The sequence below is a fragment of the Pituophis catenifer genome, unplaced genomic scaffold (genome assembly GCF_029215685.1).
Source record: "Pituophis catenifer annectens isolate HBS135680 unplaced genomic scaffold, rPitCat1.0.hap2 SCAF_1, whole genome shotgun sequence".
NCBI classification, from domain to species: domain Eukaryota; kingdom Metazoa; phylum Chordata; class Lepidosauria; order Squamata; family Colubridae; genus Pituophis; species Pituophis catenifer.
Window position 1 is genome coordinate 338,079,735 of NW_027256881.1, and position 19,644 is coordinate 338,099,378.

The 19,644-nt window shown below is 38.9% G+C and overlaps 2 protein-coding genes across 2 annotated transcripts in view; both read left to right on the plus strand.

The window, feature by feature from the left end:
• The window catches only part of LOC139308322 (semaphorin-4E-like), a 33,883-nt gene extending 24,062 nt beyond the window's left edge, over positions 1-9,821 (plus strand). Inside the window, exons 9-14 of the mRNA XM_070931828.1 lie at positions 377-533; positions 1,228-1,450; positions 2,512-2,627; positions 2,767-2,933; positions 4,932-4,984; positions 9,028-9,821. Of these exons, the coding sequence (XP_070787929.1) occupies positions 377-533; positions 1,228-1,450; positions 2,512-2,627; positions 2,767-2,933; positions 4,932-4,984; positions 9,028-9,821 (1,510 nt within the window). The remainder of the gene's footprint in view (positions 1-376; positions 534-1,227; positions 1,451-2,511; positions 2,628-2,766; positions 2,934-4,931; positions 4,985-9,027) is intronic.
• A 4,384-nt stretch (positions 9,822-14,205) lies between these two features.
• Positions 14,206-19,644, plus strand: part of HOMER3 (homer scaffold protein 3) — a 62,517-nt gene continuing 57,078 nt past the window's right edge. Inside the window, exons 1-2 of the mRNA XM_070931830.1 lie at positions 14,206-14,292; positions 14,703-14,906. Coding sequence (XP_070787931.1) covers positions 14,902-14,906 — 5 coding nt within the window. The 5' untranslated portion in view covers positions 14,206-14,292; positions 14,703-14,901. The remainder of the gene's footprint in view (positions 14,293-14,702; positions 14,907-19,644) is intronic.

The following is a 19,644-nucleotide window of genomic DNA, read 5'->3' on the forward strand; positions in this document are numbered from 1 at the left end:
TCCTTTATGTTCTTTACCATTTACTCCTCTTACATTCAAGTGGCAATCTTTCATGAGCCATAGTTCTTACCAGATAGGCCCATAGATACTCACCTCTGCTACTCATAGTTTAGTAAATTGAAGTATCTTGTGTTATCAGGCTTAGCCACACTTTACTACATGCAGCAATACCTCTAGCAGTAAGGATAATACCAGTTAATTTTGATCCATTTTGGGCAATATATCTCAAGTGGAACCAAAGGCCAGTTTTAACTTCAGCACATTCTATTCCATTGGGTCATAGAAATTTTTTGCCACATTTCTGCATTAGAATAGATTATTTCCCACTTTCAAAAAAGCTGTTCATTGCAGAATTCTATTTTGTGCTTTATTTAAGGGGAAAGTTGGATATTTCAGCTGTTTGTGCATTCCAGATGGAGACAATTCAAGAAATTTTTCTGAAAGGGAGCTTCAAAGGTCCTGTTGCTTTGGAAGGTTCTCATTTGAAATGGGTGATGTACAGGGGAAATGTCCCAACTCCTCGCCCTGGGGCTGTAAGTCTCAATTTCTCCTGTTGAATAGGCATTTCCTTGTTGAGTATGAATATGATTTGGTCTCAAGACTGAGAGGTTTGAATTAGAACTCACATTCCAAATATTTTTCACACCCTGCAGGCTAACATATTTAAGTAACAGATGCTGCTGTCAGAAGATTAATTGTACTTTTCATTTGACTCTGCCATTTCTTAATCAAAACTATACTATCTTACAAAGTATAGGATAAAACTCTTTGACAGGAATGATATTATAGCACAAAACAGTTTTAAATATTTAAGAATTTACAAATAATATTGGATATGTGGTAATTAATTGAACTTAACTCCTTGACTGAACCCAGACTGTACCATGTGTTAAGTTATCAAGTGTCTATTACCCTGTTTCCCCTAAAATAAGACATCCCCTGATAATAAGCCCAATCGGGCTTTTGAACGCATGCACTAAAATAAGCCTTCCCCAAAAATATTTAACTGCATGTGCAGCTGGTCCCCGACATTTCTTTTGGTTAGAGTTAGGGATACAGAGCTGGAAATCAGGTAAGATGGCAAGAGGAGTCCCATCTTGCTCCAAGCGCCCCAAAGTAATAAGACATCCCCCAAAATTATCTATATCGCCCCTTGGTAAATAGTAATAGCTGATTTTCTAAATAAACAGAATATATACAGTAACTCACTTGTTCAATATTTTACAGTGTGCCGATGTTTCTGCTCTACACTTGGGGTACAACTCTTCACTTGACTTGCCAGACAAAGTCCTCCAGTTTGCCCGAGACCACCCTTTGATGGACAGTATTGTGAATTCAGTTGGTCTTCAGCCTGTCTTCTTGAAAAGGGATACCAAGTACACTCAATTCGTAATAAGCCAAGCCACTGACTTGGATAATGTCACATATGACATCTTTTTCCTAGGAACAGGTAAAGCACCTACTATGCTGCTTTCATAGTATGCTTTTTTTAAACTTGTCAGTTTTCAAGATATGTGAATGTTTAGGTGTTTTAAAGCAAGGAGAAGCAAATAACAGCTCTAGTCCACCTCTATACTAGCACATCATACCCATAACATATTTTTGGTTTCTTAGTGATATCTTATAGAAAATATAGATCAAGTCTTTGCTCCCCATAATGTATTTTCCAGTAGATTCTATTGTAATGGTATGTGGGAATGAGCTCGGGAGACAGGAAGGAGAACCACAGACAACCAACATGTAAATGGTATCTTAGCCCATGGAAATAGAGATAATAATAATAATAATAATAATAATGATAATGATAATGATAATGATAATGATAATGATAATAATTTTATTTCTATACCGCCCTTCTCCCGAAGGACTCAGGGCGGTGTACAGCCTATTTAAAAACACAAGACAAAACAGCGATTAAAATTTAAAATAATTAAATAGATTTGGCTCAAATTTAAAACCCCAGAAATTTAAATACCCCAATTTAAAACTATTATGTTGATAGCCCAGCCTGGCGGAACAACAGGGTCTTCAGTGTGCAGCGAAACACCCGGAGATCGGAGATCTTACGTATTTCCGGGGGGAGTTCGTTCCACAGGGCTGGGGCTCTCACAGAGAAGGCCCTCCCCCTGGGTGTCGCCAGCCGACATAACTTGGTGGTGTCAGAAAAGAACCCTCTCTTGTTTTCCAGAGAGTAAAAAGGAAGGATGGGGGAAATTTCAGTCTTACATGATTTTGTTAATCTAACCTTTGTGCTTGTTGTCTGGACTACTATACATTGCAGGATTAACATCTATTTATACTCTCATGAGGATCTGAGAAACTTGAATGTTTGAATTTTGCTATTTCAGTGATTACAAATTTGTCACCAAGTTTGATTTAGCTCTATTTATTCACTAGCCAGACAAAATAACTAAGCTCTGTTATTAAAGAAATACAATTTGGGTTATGTGTTTCTAACACATCTATAAAACATAAAGCAACTGAGGTTTAACTGTGTTTTATTTTATACAGATAAGGGCTATTTGCATAAAACTCTCAATTGTCATGGAGAAATCATTATTTTGGAAGAAATACAGCTGTTCCCATCAGCGGAGCCTGTACAGATACTCAAGCTAGCTTCTCTAAAGGTACAATATTGTCCTGGTCCATTCAGCATGACACCCTTTCCTTCTGTTTCATTCCATTGTCTACTTTTGGATTTATCTATTTGAATAGTTTTTAGTATTATTTAGGGAAAAGGTTAACTGTTTAGTGTTGTCTTTCCAGGGCCTGTTGTATGCCAGTTCTCCTTCCCAGCTAGTACAGCTCCCTGTTGCAATTTGCAGCTGGTATAAACAATGCTTTCATTGTATCTTGGCAAGGGATCCCTACTGTGCATGGTCCCTCTCTCTTCACAATTGTATCCTCCTGGCTAAACACCTTGAGAATTCACAGTGAGTAATATAATCAATGGAACAAGTAATGAGACTCAATTCAGATTTTAAAATGTGTACATTATTGCTCTACATTTTTAATCTTTTGTTTGCTTTGAAGCTTTGTCTGAATCGGCTTGCAACAGAGTAAAACAAATCAAAGACACTGCTCAGCATTGTCTGTTTTTGCTGCCTCTATTTTTGGTGAACTTGTTCGTGTTTCTTCAGGAAGCAGTGAAGCTCGTTCCCTGTAGGTATTTTTTCCCTAGCTGATAACTGAGGAGCTACTTGCAATGGAGAGGAGATGAAGCTTTAGCCAGCCTTTGTACTATTGATGATTCTAACATCTTTTTCCAGTGGAAGTGGTGTTTCTATTGAATCCCAATTTTTTTCTCTGAAGAGGCCTTTTCAGGTTTTATTGTAGGAGAGAATTCTGAATAGGGGAACCAACCACAAGTTTAATTTTTTAGATGGCTAAATGAATGCTGAAGTTATTTCCCCATCTGCTTTTGGAGTGGGGAGTCAGTGTGGCATGTGACCATGAAAAAAGGAGTTTTATTAGAACCTCCAGGTCCTGCTGAGGACAAGGCAGAATAGCTAAGGAGTTTCATAACCCTCCCCAATTCACAAAATATTTCAGTGATACAATGAATCAAGGATAAATCAAGGAGAGAAGCAACCTAGAACTAAGGAGAAATTTCCTGACAGTTAGAACAATTAATCAGTGGAAAAGCTTGCCTCTAAAAGTTGTGAATGCTCCAACACTGGAGGTTTTTAAGAAGAGATTGGACAACCATCTCCTGCTTGAGGAGAGTGTTGGACTGGAAGACCTCCAAGATCCTTTCCAACTTATTTTGTTAATATTTCCTCTTTAAAAAGAGCATATTTTGCACTCAATGAATAAGTCCCTGAAAAGGATGGGAGGTTAAGAGAATTTCAACACAACCTATGTTGCTTGGCAATGTTTAGATTGCAAGCATTATGCTGGTCATTAACTATAATAAAGGTTTGATTTCATTTGATTGCATACTCTTTGGGACTGAGATCAGGTTTTTTATCCTTTAATACTAGATTATTTTATGATACAGAATTGTGTCAATCTATCCATAACCATAGTTGGTGTATTGTGCAAACAAGCCTTAAAATATGTCTGGAGATTGTGAGGGTTTAGAGGGGGACAAAGAGGTATAGACGTAATCCCAACAAAATTGGGAGCTTTTGAAGAGGGAAACCTGAGATATTTCATCCCCCCCTCCCCCCTCCCCCCGACCTCGATTTATACTTTCCAATGCAGAGCTGGTTTGTAATATCTGGGTTCTCCTAGATTCACAGCTCATCCTTAAGAAAAACAGACAGAAGCTCTGACTAGGAGAGTCTTTGCACAGATCCATCTGGTATAGCACAGGTTTTCCTGAGTCAGAAGGTTTTGTTCACTGTAGATTATGCCTTGGTCACCTCCCAGTCAACACTCAGATATGATATAATGAGTAATTAGGCACTTTTTGACAAAGTTGCATGGGTGGTATCCATGGTTATCCCTGTTTCAGCCATTGCAAACATTCGCTAGCCATGACCACCCTCATTGTCCAACTGTCTAGTGAGGAGGGACCAAAACCATTGTCCTACCTGGTATTTATGATGAGGCTTCAACATTGAAGCCCAGTATGTGAGTTTGAGGCAGTAAGGCAGCTTGTCAGTTGCAGGGAGAGGGAAATGCCAAGGAAACAGGGGATGGGCATTGGTTGCTCAGTAGAAAAGCTAGGATAGGTGTAAGGTGAAAGCCATACAGAAGTGCACACAGCTGCAAGTGGTAAATCCCATCTTCTATCTAGTTTATGCCATTGAAGCAAATTCTCCTTAGCCTCTCTTTGAAGTAGAATTTCTGATTGTTGCTATTCTCAGACTTCCTTCTCTGCACTTCAAGGCTGAAAGTAGATTTTTAATAGAAGATTTCTGTCCACTTTGAATGTTTTTGAATATCTTTATGAAGTAGTTTTTTTTCTTTCTTCTTTTATCAAGAGATCTAATCCAGAGCATCAGGAATGGTGATATCAACAGGTGTCCTGAAGTAGGTAGGGGATTTTTTTAAAAAAATAAGGCAACATATATTTTCTAAACAGCAAAGTATTGTTTAGTTATAAAATCGTTGATATAATAAATTATATGAATAAATTGCACCATACAAGTATTCCAAGTTTAGGTGAATCATTTAATATTAAATGCTATAATTCATCCTCATTTACTCAAAGTTCAATTGCTTAGGGCAGATTTCTTTCTTTCGCAGTATGGGTAATTTCATTCTTTAAACCAATTTTACTCAAAGCTAAAGGACACATTGGTAGCAGTTTCTCCATAACCTTGGGCAGTTTCTGGGCCTTTACTGTCTAAATAGGATCCACTGCTGACAACTGCCATGCTCGCTTTCTCTTAAACAAATACTTTATTAGTACTCTAGTTTGTGCTAATCAGGAAGCTGCCATTTACATTTTCCCTGATGTTTATAATGTAACATCATTCTAATATACTGTGAAAAATTTAAATTGATTACTCTCGGACTCAGCTATCTAATGTCTATCCAGCTCAGCTATGTAAGCTACCCAATTTTTTAATATATCTGTCTACATTCAACAATTGTCAGGATGCCACATAATGAGCTTGAAGAAAAATGCAGAATACTCTAAATTTTACAAAGAGATTGGAAGTGCAGCTAATAGATAAGATCATCATATGTCATTAATTGGCAGGAGAAAAGTTCTTTAGACAAAATTAGGTGAATTAAACTTTTAATTACAGGTAGTTCTTGTTTAACGACTGCCTCATTTAGCAACTTTCAGTTACAACAATAACTGAATAAAGTAATTTTATGTCCAATCCTTGCATCTACAATCTTCGCAGCTCTGTAAAGCAATGAAAAGCTGGAGTAAGATCATAAGCATAGTTGCGGTTTCACTTACCAATCACTTTCCTAATGACCACATTGACAGTCTCAATTGGGGTTGCTAAATGAGGACAGCCTATATTACTTTTTATGCATTGAAATAATTAAATGTGAAGAAGAAACAGCAGTAGTAGTAATCTAATATGGCTTTAAAGGGAAAAAAAGAGCCTATCTCATATAAGCAAGTATTCAGATTGTGATCTGATGCAACAAATGTGTTGTGAATATATTTACGGTAAGAGCATAAGAGATGGCATCATTTCCATATTTTTATTTGTAATTATTATTAAACATTTAAAAAAGATAAACATTAAACCAAACCAATATAAAATAAGGAAGAAAAGAAGAAGAAATAAAAGTCATAGCCAAAAATGCCAGAAAATAAAATAAAATACAATAAAAATAAAAAAGAAAGAAAAGGATAGAAACTTCTGATATTCTTCATAGCAATTATAATTATATTTTAAACTCTTTCTAAAGTTACATCACGATCCTCTTTTTTTTTGTAATATATCCTATCTAATCTTCAAAATCATATGTTCATTTTTACACCATAATTGTTTCCAGTCACCAATTAATGTAGATATTGTCTTTTCTCTAATTAAAGAAGCTAATTTATCCATTTCAGCAAGATCTATCAATTTCACAAACCATTCCTCCATAGGGAATATTGTCAAATCTTTCATCTTAGTTCATATAATATTCTCGCTGCAATAATCGTATATTGAAATAATCTTCCATGACTCCAAGCATCATTTTTTTAGTTTTTTAAATGAACACCAAGAATGATAGAATGTCCCTTTATGTTGTTCACATTTCCAACATACATTTGAAATACCTCTATACATCTTAGTTAATTTCTCTGGTGTGATGTACCAACAGTATATTAATTTATAAACATTCTCTTTAAGGTCATAGCATAATGTAAATTTCAACCCTTTTGCCATTGATTCATCTGTATGTTATAACCAGAATTCTTAGCCAACTTTGTCATACAGTCTGTCCTTCCTCTGTTTCACATTCCAATAAAACTTTATACCTTTTAGCAACTACATGTGTATGATCAGTGCACAGTTGTACTTCAAACTCTGTGTTACTTTGCTCTATACCTTAAGCCTTTTTATTCATTTTGAATCTTTCTGATAATTATAAATGGTAAAACTATATTTCTCTGCTATTAGTTGCTCTCTTGTTTTCATCTTAAATTCCCCTTGATGATTTCCCAATAATTACTGGTATATCTTTGCCTGCTTTTCTCTTCGCCTTCTTGTGTGGATATCCACAAAGGTGTTTTTGGGCCCAACCAATGGGTTTATATCCATTCCATATTCTCATATAACTTGAATATGTGCTTCAGCAGTAGCTGCAATTCTAGCAGAACCTTTAAGTCATGGACCTGCTTTTTCAGGGGAAGGCCAGCTTGCCCAGAATTGGGATCAAGCCAAATCAATTTATAAATAGTAAAATAGCAAGGGCTTAATATACGTTTTGAAGGAGAAGAAGTATTATCAAGGCAGACTTCGGAGAAAAAACATTTTTCTCCCTAGAGTCAGTAAAAAGGTCTACATTACATTAAAAGTGATTTAATATATTTTGAAGAGAGAAATTAAAACACATTATCATGTAAAGAATTTTCCTGCTCATCCAGTGTCCTAAAATTACTTAACTGCACCATTTATCAGTGCATTTATTGGAAAAGTGTTCTTGTGTTCGCTCCAAAAGACGAGCATTATTCTTCTGCCCAGGGATCTTACAACGCCAGTCTTTGCTTACATTCAACAGCAGAATAGTTTTATAAGGTTGAGAATATAACTGCAGATTTTTTGAAGTTAATTATTTGTGTGCATTTTTCAGGCAGAATGCAACAATTATGTACTTATTATGCATAAGATAAATGCAACAAATTTATATGTATGTGGCACATACATATTATTTATATCTACACACACAAACCACAGCAGAGATCTGGAGTTATGCTAATGCATTGGGATCACCTTGCTATTTGACTTTGCCTGGCAACAGTAATGTCAGAGGTGGGTGTGTAACAGCAAAATTTCTCTCCTCCAAATATGGTATTTCTCCATAGTAACTATAATAATGGTCTATTCTTCCCTCTCCCCGTTGCACAGCTATGGATAAATGTTTCTCTACAGACCCATGGAACTGTTTAATTGGACCTGAATTCTTTCCAACATAAAGATCATAACTACATTTTTCTATCTTGTCACTCATGAGCACTATGCCATCCTGTCCCAATAATTTCATAGCACACAGTAGAACTGGAAGTCCTTCTAATCAAACCATTTATCCATTTTTAAAAACAGCAGTACAGACAACCATAGTAGGTCTGAATATAGGATAAAATTCACTGAAAGACTCAGGAGGGTTGTTGCCTGCTTGTCTAAGTGCTTTCATCTCTTTTTCAATCCAGCAGAGGATGACTGTGATTTTCCCAGAGATACACACCAAAAGTCTTGCAATTTGTATGTGTATGGGTTTAAAATGCAGTTTCTCCAAGCTTAATATTATTTGATTTAAAAGGCATGCTGTTTTTGAATATAAATTGTCTTGACTTTGGGGAGTCGATTGAAGATAGGGACAAGTGTACTTTTTCCTTTTGGAGTCATTTTCTCTGAAGTACTGCTTCTTCATTTTTAACCTTGGCCTGAACCCAGGGAATTCCTACACGAGAGTGAGCATCAGCAGAATCAGCACATTGACTTATAGCAAAATCCCTGGTACTGTTGCCACTGAGAGAAGCTGGTATCAGATTGCGAATATTAAAAAGCTGAAAACACATTAAATTTTTAAAAAACCCAAAGCACCATGCAACACATTTTAAACAGTGCTTTCAAAGCATATGATACAGAGGCAAATGGTAGCTAGAACATCTTTTATTCTTTCTCTGACAATAACTACATAAAATTAAATGCATTTACTTGTAAGGAGATCCTTCATATTGGATACCTCTGCAGGATCACAAATATGTATAATTTAAGATACAGTATCTTTTACTGTATTATCTAAAACGTTAATATATTATATTAGTCCCCTTCCATTAATGACGATACAGATTGTATGATGGGCAGTTAGTACAGACAATAGTACAAGGTTAGCATAGTTCCTAGCATGAGGCAGGAAGCTATAAACTGACCACCAAGTCTTCTTGCTTTTCAGAAAAGAAAATCAAAAGGTACCCTATCACCCTTGGCAGCAGCCCTCATCTTAACTGTGAACCTTTGTCCAACACAGCCAATCTCCTCTGGATGTTTAACAAGAGCCAGTTGCTGGAAGAAGAGGCTAAATATCTCATCCATACAAAAGGCCTGGTTATCTTTAATGCAACAATTGCTGATACCGGTCTTTATGAATGTCAGTCTGTTGAAAAAGTCAATGGGAGAACATTTCGTGTAACAATGGCTGTCTATCTCCTTCAGCCCCAGCCAGAGAAAACTTTCTACAGTCCTAAGTGTGATTTGTCAAACCAGATGTGTTCTGAAATAGCAGGTTCAAAAAGCAAACCTTTGGCAGGCCCAGAGACGGAGAACCCAAGGAAACTGCTATCCAGAAGAATCCAAAGTTCATTGTTCAGTCTAATAATTGTGGGGTCCACTGTTGGCTTCCTTTTCTTACTTTTGCTTTCTTGGAATATTTACAAAGGCTATATCTCTCTGCCCTGGGCCTCTATATCTAAAACATCAGCAGATGAATCGGCAAGTCCAGAAATGAGTCTGGAGCAAATAGACCTTACTCAGACAAGCTCAACCTCACAAACAATGACCCTCTCCACTGGCAAATCAAGCCCATTGATGTCTTCCTCTAAAGTGGATTCCAGTATAAATATGAAGCCAAGCATTAACTCCACTAAAATCTGTAGTTCTTCAAATTGTCTGGTCATGGATGAAACCAAAATTCCCGATAATGACCATGAAATACAAGATTGCTCCAAGGGAAGTTCAACACTTCTTTGATTCCACAAACTAGTTGGTATGTAAAGAAATACCTTTTTGCTTTTTCTTTAAGTGTTGTTCAATTTCTTTGTAGATTACCTTTTTCTTCCTGCCATTTTCAGAATGTTCTGAAAAATAAATCTTTTCAAAAAAAGTTTTTATCAAGCCTCATTCTTCCTCCATATTGTTTCCCATATTTTCAGATCACTGTAGGAGATGGCCACCATCCATTCGGCAAATTATAAACACTTCCCATTTCTAATTCTTAAAATTAGTATAGCTATTTAAAACTGAGAAGTATTATGTATGGATTCCAGGATGTTTGTGAACAGCATTTTCTGTTCATACTAGACAAACCATTTGTTTTAAAGATGGGATTGTATTTTCCATTGTTGTATAAATGGAAAGAAATAATCCATTTCTATTGCGAAACTTCAATTGGTCCATAGGACACTCTGCCATTGTAGTAATTGCTTTCCAGAACTCTAATTAGCAACTGTTCTTGCATCTGAGATTTCATTTTAGAATTTATAAGAATGATCTGCCCTTTGAAAAAAACCACTTTTCACACTTATTTCTGAATCATTGATTTGCAGCAAGCCTCTGAAGTGGAAGAAACAGTGATTCCTTTGGATATGCAAAAATAATCTCTTTCTTGAAGCAGTGATTTTGTTCCAGGAACTGAGCCAGTTAAACCAGATATTGAAAAGCAGTAAAATTGTCCATTTGGTGCCTGGCAATGAGTAACTCAGACCAGTGATTTTTCCAGGAGTGCATCAGGCACTCTTCTCTGAAAGCACATTGTTCTGTTTTGGGAATAACTGAGGGAACTAATGGTACCTAATGCAGAAATAGAGCAGAATCATCTACCTACTCCAAGTGACGGCTGATTGGAAGGAAGATATGCTTAAAGCAGAGATTCAGCAGGCAGGCTGCTGAGCATCTCTTGAAGAAGGTATCTTTGAACATTGGTTCTTCTGGCAGACTAGCCATTCTAGCAACTACAATGAGAAATTGTAGGTGTTATGCCTTTCAAAAGTATGATCAGATAAAAATGCTGAGAATGTCATGACATCCTGGGTTTACCTTGGATCTAAAACAAGACCTTTCCTTGCTTTAGCTTCACTTTCACTGTCCTTTCATTACCACTGGTAAGAGAAGGCTAAAGTTTTAAGTATTGAAAGGAGATTTTGAAAAGTAGAGCAGACAGCATCCTCAACTTGCTAGCAATCGGCTATCTAATATTGACAGCCTTTTTTAGAAACTAATTATCTGGCACAAGGTGGATTATTTTAATTGGGTCAACAGAAATAGGAGATGAATGTTGGTGGGATCACTATGGATATCATGACTTGTTCATCTAAAGGGCATCCTTGAAACTTGCAGTTGGAAATGTGAAGGGGCAGTTTATTTGGAGCACTAATTACTCAGCTATTCACAAGTTTCCACATGAAGTTCTCACTGAGACTTGTGACTCACAGTCTTTGAGATGTTGTTACTTGAACAGAAGGTTGGGTTCAGGACTCACTGTAATCCATGTTCCTTGAAGGCAAGGCAAGGCTTGGCTCGCTGATAGCCTGCTTGAGTTTGTGGTGTATCCACTGAAATAAAAACAAAGAGAATCTTCCCCAATCTGGTGCTCTCCAAATTACTAGCTCCCATAAGGCCTAGTAATTAAGTAATTAAGTCAGACTGTTTGAAAAGAATAGAATTGTCCTACACACTAGGAAAGATCTTTCATCATCCTAATTCTTTCTTAGGAAAAATTGGGGAAAGCTGATGTGCTCCAACATTTAGTTTCCAACAATAGCCAGTCAGTAGTGAAGCCATTAACCAAATTATGGAAGAAATTACCACGGGTGCTTTGCATCCTGATTATCTTGTTCTTGTCCATAGATAAGCTTTTTTATTAATGATCATGATAGCCACTGATTTAATCTTCACCTGTAAAAACTGCCCAATCTGTCTGGTATCTCATGCATCTTCCAACAATAAACAGATATCCTGCAAAGCTTACAAGTTAGCCACAAAAGCAACCGTTGCTCTTGTTCCAGACAAAACACGAACTGTTGCTTGATATATTGCCTTTGAATATGGCCGGGTCAGGGCTACATGATCATGAAGAAAAGTCAGGTCACCTCAGTCATCAGACATAATAGAATTAAAAGCAAAAAAAGTGTTTGAAAGAACAGACCATATGGCCGTGATGGCGAACTTATGGCACGTGTGCCAGAGGTGGCATGCAGAGCCCTCTCTGTGGGCACATGCACCATCAACAGCTGTTCTTCTGGTTTCCCATGCGCGCTGGCCAGCTGGTCTTCAGGTTTTCAGATTGCGCATGTGCACATGTGTGTTCAGGTTTCCGGAGCGTGCATTCTGGTTTGGGCACTCAGTGCCGAAAAGTTTCATCATCACTGCCATATGGCCTAAGGGTTGCCCTCAGATAGTTGGAGAGTGATGTCCTAGCGCCTGTTTTAAGGCAACTGCCAGTCCAATTGGCTGTCTGCATGAGCCATCACCATACCAATGTTGACCAGGAAATCCAATGTTTCTAATGGCAGTCTTGAGGGAGCATATGTGCCGATGTCATTATTGCCTCTGTAGGCCTTTTCAAGGTCATGGAAAGTTCCTCAGGAAATGAGGAACTCAGGTTTTCCAAGGGCATTGATGACACTCAATGCCCTTGGAAAACCTCCAGGGGAGGTGGATGACTATTTCTGTACTTCTTAATCTTATCTGGAGTGTGCCAGCTTTTCTGGATGGGGTGTGCCAGTGTGTCTGGCTGGAGAAGTAGACAATGTAGCAAATATATACCATATTTTTCAGACTACAAGAAGCTCCAGACTATAAGACGCACCTAGCTTTTGGGGAGGAAAACAAGATAGCTGCCACCACCTATCTCCACTGCCTTGAACGGGCCAGAAACAGGACATGCACAGGGCAAAAACGGGGCATGCGGAGGCAGCGATAGGTGGCAGCAGCAATAGGTGGCAACAGCACCGATGAGTGGCAGCGATCCCCGCAGCCTGGAACAGGTGATTGGTGGTATTCCAACCGAGGCAATCCAACCGCCAATCAGCTGCTCATGCTAAATCATGCTAAATGTGCTAAAGCTGACCAGGCTGTTTGCTGTTTGCTGCAAGGAGGCAAATTGCTGGGAGGCAGAGGCTGAAGGGTGGGGGCCGGCGGGTGGGCTGGGCTTCAGCAACATTCGCTCTATAAGACGCACAGATATTTCCACTTTTTTTGGGGGGGGGAAGTGTGTGTTATAGTCCGAAAAATACAGTAAATATGAGTGTCAAAGTGTGTTCAGGTTCCCTCTTGCTATGAGGGGCCATCTTTATTCAGCTGAATAAACGCGTAAAGCTTATCGAGGCAAATACCTGGACTCTATTTCTATTCTATTCTATTCTATTCTATTCTATTTCTACTGAGCCACACCTGAAATCAGTAAAACACCAAACAGCAACATTTCTTGGCCTGATCCTGGTTTGTCTTTTCCCTCTAATTACCATGGTTGGGTAGAGATAGTATCTGGAAGAACACTTGTGGTTTTTTTTTTAATCTTAGAAAAGGCAGCTCTTCCATATTTCAGATGCAACTTAGTATTGAATAAATTATCTATAAATCAGTAGCATGGATGGGTTCTTATTCTTTCCGGCTTCCTGGAATCAGTCAGGATGCTAGAGTAAATGTATTTATTTAATTAAATTTATTCACCCACCCACCCATCTTGTTGAATGTTCTGTGCCTGAGCTGGCTGGACAGCGCTCTTTAAAAAGATGGTAGAGATTGTGGTGGTTACATTCTGTGAGCAAAGTCATAGTAAATTAAATATATTTAGTTTGCTCAAGTTGGCCAGATATTTGAAAAACCTCACACTGGGGGGAGCAAATTGCATTTTCCTGCTCTAGAAAACAAAATCCAGACTAATGGCTTCTAATTACAATAAAGACTTTAATGAAAGATTAAGAACTCTGTGGTCCTATGGGTTGAGAATAAAGTACGTGAGCATATAGCTATTTCCTACCTGAGATGTTCGTAGGCAGAAGTTAATTAGGACTTCTTGGAATAAGGCAACTTCAAAGTCCCTTCCAATTCCGTGATTCTTAATGATAGATTTTTAAACAATGGCTTCAGTTCTAACTGTGAAAGCTGCCAGGCCAGGGCCAATTCTAATCTTATAGCAACTTCCCTCTTGTCAATCGGATATTTGACACGTTTAAAAAGGTTTTAATTCTAGGGCTCCGGCGGTGACTGCAGAAGCTGTGGAGTCCGGTTTCCTCCGGCAGATGGCAATACAGAGCCAACAAAAGAAGCCACCTTCCCCGCCCCCGCCCGCCCCTTTTGGAAATAACTCAGAAGAAATGTGATAGAAACGAAGCGGAGTTTGCAGATGAAGGAAGATAAATTAAAATAAAATTAAAAATTAAAAAAAAAAAAAAGGAGAACAAAGGCCGCCGGCATTATCCTGCACAAAAGAACAAAGTGGGTAAGCAGCTCCATTTTTAACATGATTTTTCTCCCCCCTCTTTTCGTTTTAAAGCTCTGCAGAGAAAGCTATCGGTTTGTCTGAAGCGCTAGAAAAGAGCGAGAAATATTTGCAACAGAGAAACAACAACAACAAAAAGATCTCCCGCTTCCACCCTCTTTCCAACTCAAGAGGAAGAAAGAGAACCTGGGATGTATATATAATTTATTTATTTATTTTTTGGGAAAAAGAAAGTTCTTATCTCTGGGGTCCCTTAGAGTGATTTGGAGGGAGTGCTTTTTGGAGCGAAAGGAACAGCTGCTCTCATCTTTATGCTTCTCTTTCCCTCCCCACACCCTTGGGAACGTATAGAAGTGTGTGTGCCTATGTGTGTGAATGCGCATGTGGTAATGCTCTCCCTTTCTTTCAAGCCCCAGAACCCAACCCCGCCTTTTCCATCACAAAGTCATGGATTTCCAAAGTGAAATTCCGGAGGAAATTTGAGGAGTATCCGGATCCGGAGAAAGAGTGAACAGAGGAAAGAAAAAAAAAAAAAAAAAAGAGGCAACGTGGAAATTCGATCAAAGGAACAACTGAAAAAAAGAGATCCTGGCAGGCGGACAGGAGAAGATGGGGTGAGAAAACCGATGATAATTTGACCTTAACGGTGCTTGCAGAGAAATCAAAGGAGTTTGACATTACTGGGTTGGGGGCGGTTTTTTTCATTATTATTATTATTATTTTAGTTTTGTTGTTTTTTTAAAAAAAATGAATCAACAAAGTTTATTAATCCGGGGGAAGAGAGAGAGTGAATTTCCTGCTATTCAGGGTTTTAATGTGATGGGAAGAATAGGAGGAATGTAGTGATATAAATCTTTCTGCATGTTAAAAGGGTGGCATTTATTTTGTGTTTTGACTGTATCCACTTTAAATTAATACTGGTGCACACTTTGTTCTCATCCCCACCCCCCCATTTCACACTGCCACACTCTTTCACCACAGCACACAAATGGTTCCCTTTTAAAGTAGCTTGTGAATGGTCAGCCCTCCCTCCCCCATTCATTCCTGTTGGGAGCGTAGTGCCTATCTGCATATTGTAAGTCATATTACCCTGGTCACCAACCAATACTTCCACGGGTCCATCAATTTGACAAAGGGGTGGAGTTTGTCGTTCCAAGATTCTTTCCTCCATCCCATAGATAAATATAAGCCCAAAGTAGACAGCAAGTAAGTTTTATTGGTGTGACCCCCCCTGTCCTTCCTAATCATCCCGTTTATTATTGAATCATTGAATATAGCTCACGAAAGCCCGTTCAAAGGTGCAAAATTTAGTTTGAGAAACCTTGTGGTTGATTTCCAGCAGGCTCCTGCCCTTTCTAGCCTTCCAGAAAGCCTTAAAAATCTGACTTTTTCCCCAGGCATTGGAATAGGATATAAGGCTGAACACATACACTTGGGTTTTTATTTTTAATAAAAAAAATATTTTAGGGTACAGAAATTGGGGGCTGGGTTTGGAGGGGATATTGGTTTTTGTTCTTTCTTTATACCCTTTTTGTTGTAGTCGTATATAAGTTATAACACATGAAATGGACAATCATGTAAGTCTCGTGATTGCAAACGTACATACTTTGGGCAGTCTGTGGGTGTGAGCGAGAGAGAGAGACCCATTCCAGTTGATAAGGAAACATGGAGGTGCAGTCAACTTGATAGAAAGAAGCAGACATAAATGGTGTAAGAATCCAGAGGGGGGGAAATAATATTGTCTAGGTTTATTAAAAGCAACATAATATATGGCATGCTATTATGTATTTTATAATATATAAATATATATTCGTTGTAATATACACTATCTCCATACTACTATGGAGAAAGTAAAGATCTTACAAAGCTGAGTATTGGATGAAGGTGAGAACTTGCAGGAATTCACTGGCACAAGATACCCTGCGCGTAATTCAAATGTTTTTATGTGTGCATGTAGATTGATAGTATGTAATGATGTAAGATGGATAAGAGATTGATTAACCTTGCACTAGCTACCAGAATGTCTTTAGGGATCAACTAAGTGCTGGTGAAGCAAACAGAAGAACAAAGGAAGCGGCTTCCTGTTATTATGTATCTATGACTAGTGGAGAGATGGAATTAGACCCAAGGGCAGGATTATTTTTTTCCCCTTCCTCCATCACCCCAGGCTTAACATTAGATTCAGTGAAATAGTTTAGTCAATGAACAAGGGCTGAGGTCTGCCTTCAGTCAGTGTTATCCATACTCAGCAATGAGATACGGATGTCATTGTCTTTAAGGCTCATGGCTCTCTGAAGTACCTCACCATATCAGCTGGGCAACCTATGGAGGGATCTATGGAGTTACAAAGCCAACACAGTCCTAGGCTGCATTAACAGAGAGATACGTCTATGGAGATTCTCAGTCATCCGGGTCATGGTTGTCCCAAAGGTGCTTTTCCAAAACACAATTGGACTTTGTTTTTTTTTCCTTGAAGACATTTCGCTTCTCATCCAAGAAGCTTCTTCAGTTCCCTTGGGATAGAATCATATGAAATATTAATACCACTTTATAACGCCTTGGTAAAACCGCAATTGGAATATTGCATCCAGTTTTGGTCGCCATGATATAAAAAAAAGATGTAGAGGCTCTGGAAAGAGTGCAGAGAAGAGCAACAAAGATGATTAGGGGATTGGAAGCTAAAACATATGAAGAACGGTTGCAGGAACTGGGTATGTCCAGTTTAATGAAAAGAAGGACTAGGGGAGACATGATAGCAGTGTTCCAATATCTAAAGGGCTGCCACAAAGAAGAGGGAGTCAAGCTATTCTCCAAAGTACATGAAATCAGGACAAGAAGCAGTGGATGAAGCCTAATCAAGGAGAGAAGCAACCTAGAACTAAGGAGAAATTTCCTATCAGAAGTATTAATCAGAGGAACACCTCCAGATGTTGTGGGTGCCTCCAGAAGTTGTGGGTGCTCCATCAATCGAGGTTTTTAAGAAGAAATTGGACAACCATTAGTCTGGAATAGTATAGGGTTTCCTGCTTGAGGGGATTGGATTACAGACCTCCAAGGTCTCTTCGAACTCTATTATTCTGTTAAAGAAATCCAATAGTGGTATTTCCACAATTGGAAGGGCATTGTACGGAAGAGTGTTCAGGTCCTGTCATAGGTGTCACTATGTTTTCCTTTCCAAGTATTTTTAATGGAACTTATTTGTCACAGGGAGAAAATATAATCTTCTGCTTTCAAAGTTTTCCTCCAAATAAGCTGGAGAAAAGAAGAGGTCAAAGCAACACAACTTTCACCTTGGCACCTTCAATCCAGCTGACTCAGCAATCGGCTGTCTGCCAGCGATGAGCCACATTTCCCAGATTCCTTCATGCTGCTGCTAGCTCAGAAAACAAGCTCAAAAGGAAAAGGCAGATGTTCCAGAGTTTTAAAATGAAGACGTCCCCCCACCCTAATAAACTGCAGACAGGGCCTTACATGCATACTTTGAGAAAAGCATCCAGGGATGCATGCAGACAATGGAAAAGAATGGTTATTCTTGTTAAACACAAGGGAAATACAGAGGCATTTTGTACAGGGGGAGTGGGGGGTTTCTGGTCATTCATCGAACACTGGATCTTTAAGTCTCACCTCTGACTGTTTCTTCCTTAAACTGGAATCTGCACCTTTATGAAACTGACAGATGGTTTCTTTTTTCAAGTTTAGTTTTGAAATGGTGGTCCCCAAATCAAGTCCTTAAAACATGGGTGTCAAACTCGCCATGTCGCGTTGCCGTCATGTGTTTTTTTTTTCCCCTTCGCGGAGCTGGGATGGGCGTGGCCTGCACATGATGCATCCGACCCGCGGGCCGCCAGTTTGACACCCCTGCCTTAAAATATCCCTGCCATGTAATGGAGCTTCCATATTCAAAGGCAATACAGGTAGTCCTCGACTTACATCAGTTCACTTAGTGACCATTTGAAGCAGTGGTGGGTTGCTCCCGGTTCTGTCTGGTTCTTTAGAAACTGGGAGGCTCCGCCCACCCACCCGGACGTCATAATTGACGATCTGCGGATGTGCAGAAGCGCGTGTGTGCACGCTCCCGTTGCGAACCGGTAGTAAAGGTAAGAAGAACCCACCCCTGATCTGAAGTTACAATGGCACTGAAAAAAGTGACTTATTACCATTTCTTGCACTTATGATGATTGCAGCATCCCTGTGGTCATGTGATTTATATTCAGATGCTTGACACCTGGTTCATAGTTACAACACTTAACAGTGTCCCAGGCAGGGGTGAAATGCTCCCGGTTCGGACCGGATCGCCTGATCCGGTAGTGATGGAGGCAGGTGGTTCAGAGAACCGGTAGCAAAAATCCCTGCCCCCCCCCATGCCCAGCTGAGCCGCACAATCATCAGAGGCTTTTTTTTTACTTTTAAAAGCATTTTTTCTACAACCTCTTCCGCCGAAAAAATGCTTTTAAAAGTAAAAAAAAAAGCCTCTGATGATCCCGCGGATCAGCTGGGATCATCAAAGGCTTTTAAAAGAAAAAAAACCTTTTTCCTTTTAAATGCCTCTGACGATCCAAGCTGAGTTGTCTGATCGTTAGAGGCATTTAAAAGAAAAAAAGTCTCTGCCGATCAGGCAACTCAGCTGGGATCGTCAGAGCCTTTTGAAAGCATTTTTTACAACCTCTTCGCCAAAGAGGTTGTAGGAAAAATGGTTTTAAAAATAATAATAATAATAAATTGGCCACGCCCACCCAGTCACATTACCCCCCCAAGCCACGCCCACAGAACTAGTAGTAACAAATTTTAGATTTCACCACTGGTCCCAGGGTCATGTGATCATCTTTTGCGATTTTCTGACAAGCAAAGTCAATGGGGGAAGATAGATTCACTTAACAACCTTGTTATTAATTTTAACAGCTGCAGTGATTCACTTAACAAATGTGGCAAGAAAAATTGTAAAATGGGGCAAAACTCACTCAACAAATTTCTCACTTAGCAACATAAATTCTGGGTTCAGTTGTGGTCATAAGTCGAGGACTACCTGTAGAGCATCTGTGAATGTTCATTGATGGGGAACAAATATGTCTCCTCTATACTTTATTTCTGGAGGCATTTGGCTGCCTACTGAAGAAATAAGATATTGGATTGAGTCAGGGTGGGTAACCTATACATGCAGAGTGAGTCTGGCACATATAGGTAGTCTTAGCCTACCACAGTTCATTTAGTGACTATTCAAAGTTACAATGGCACTGAAAAAAGTAACTTATGATCATTTTTCACACTTATGACCATTACAAGAATCCCCATGGTCATACATTCGGATAGAATGGAATAGAATAACAGAGTTGGAAGGGACCTTGGAGGTTTTCT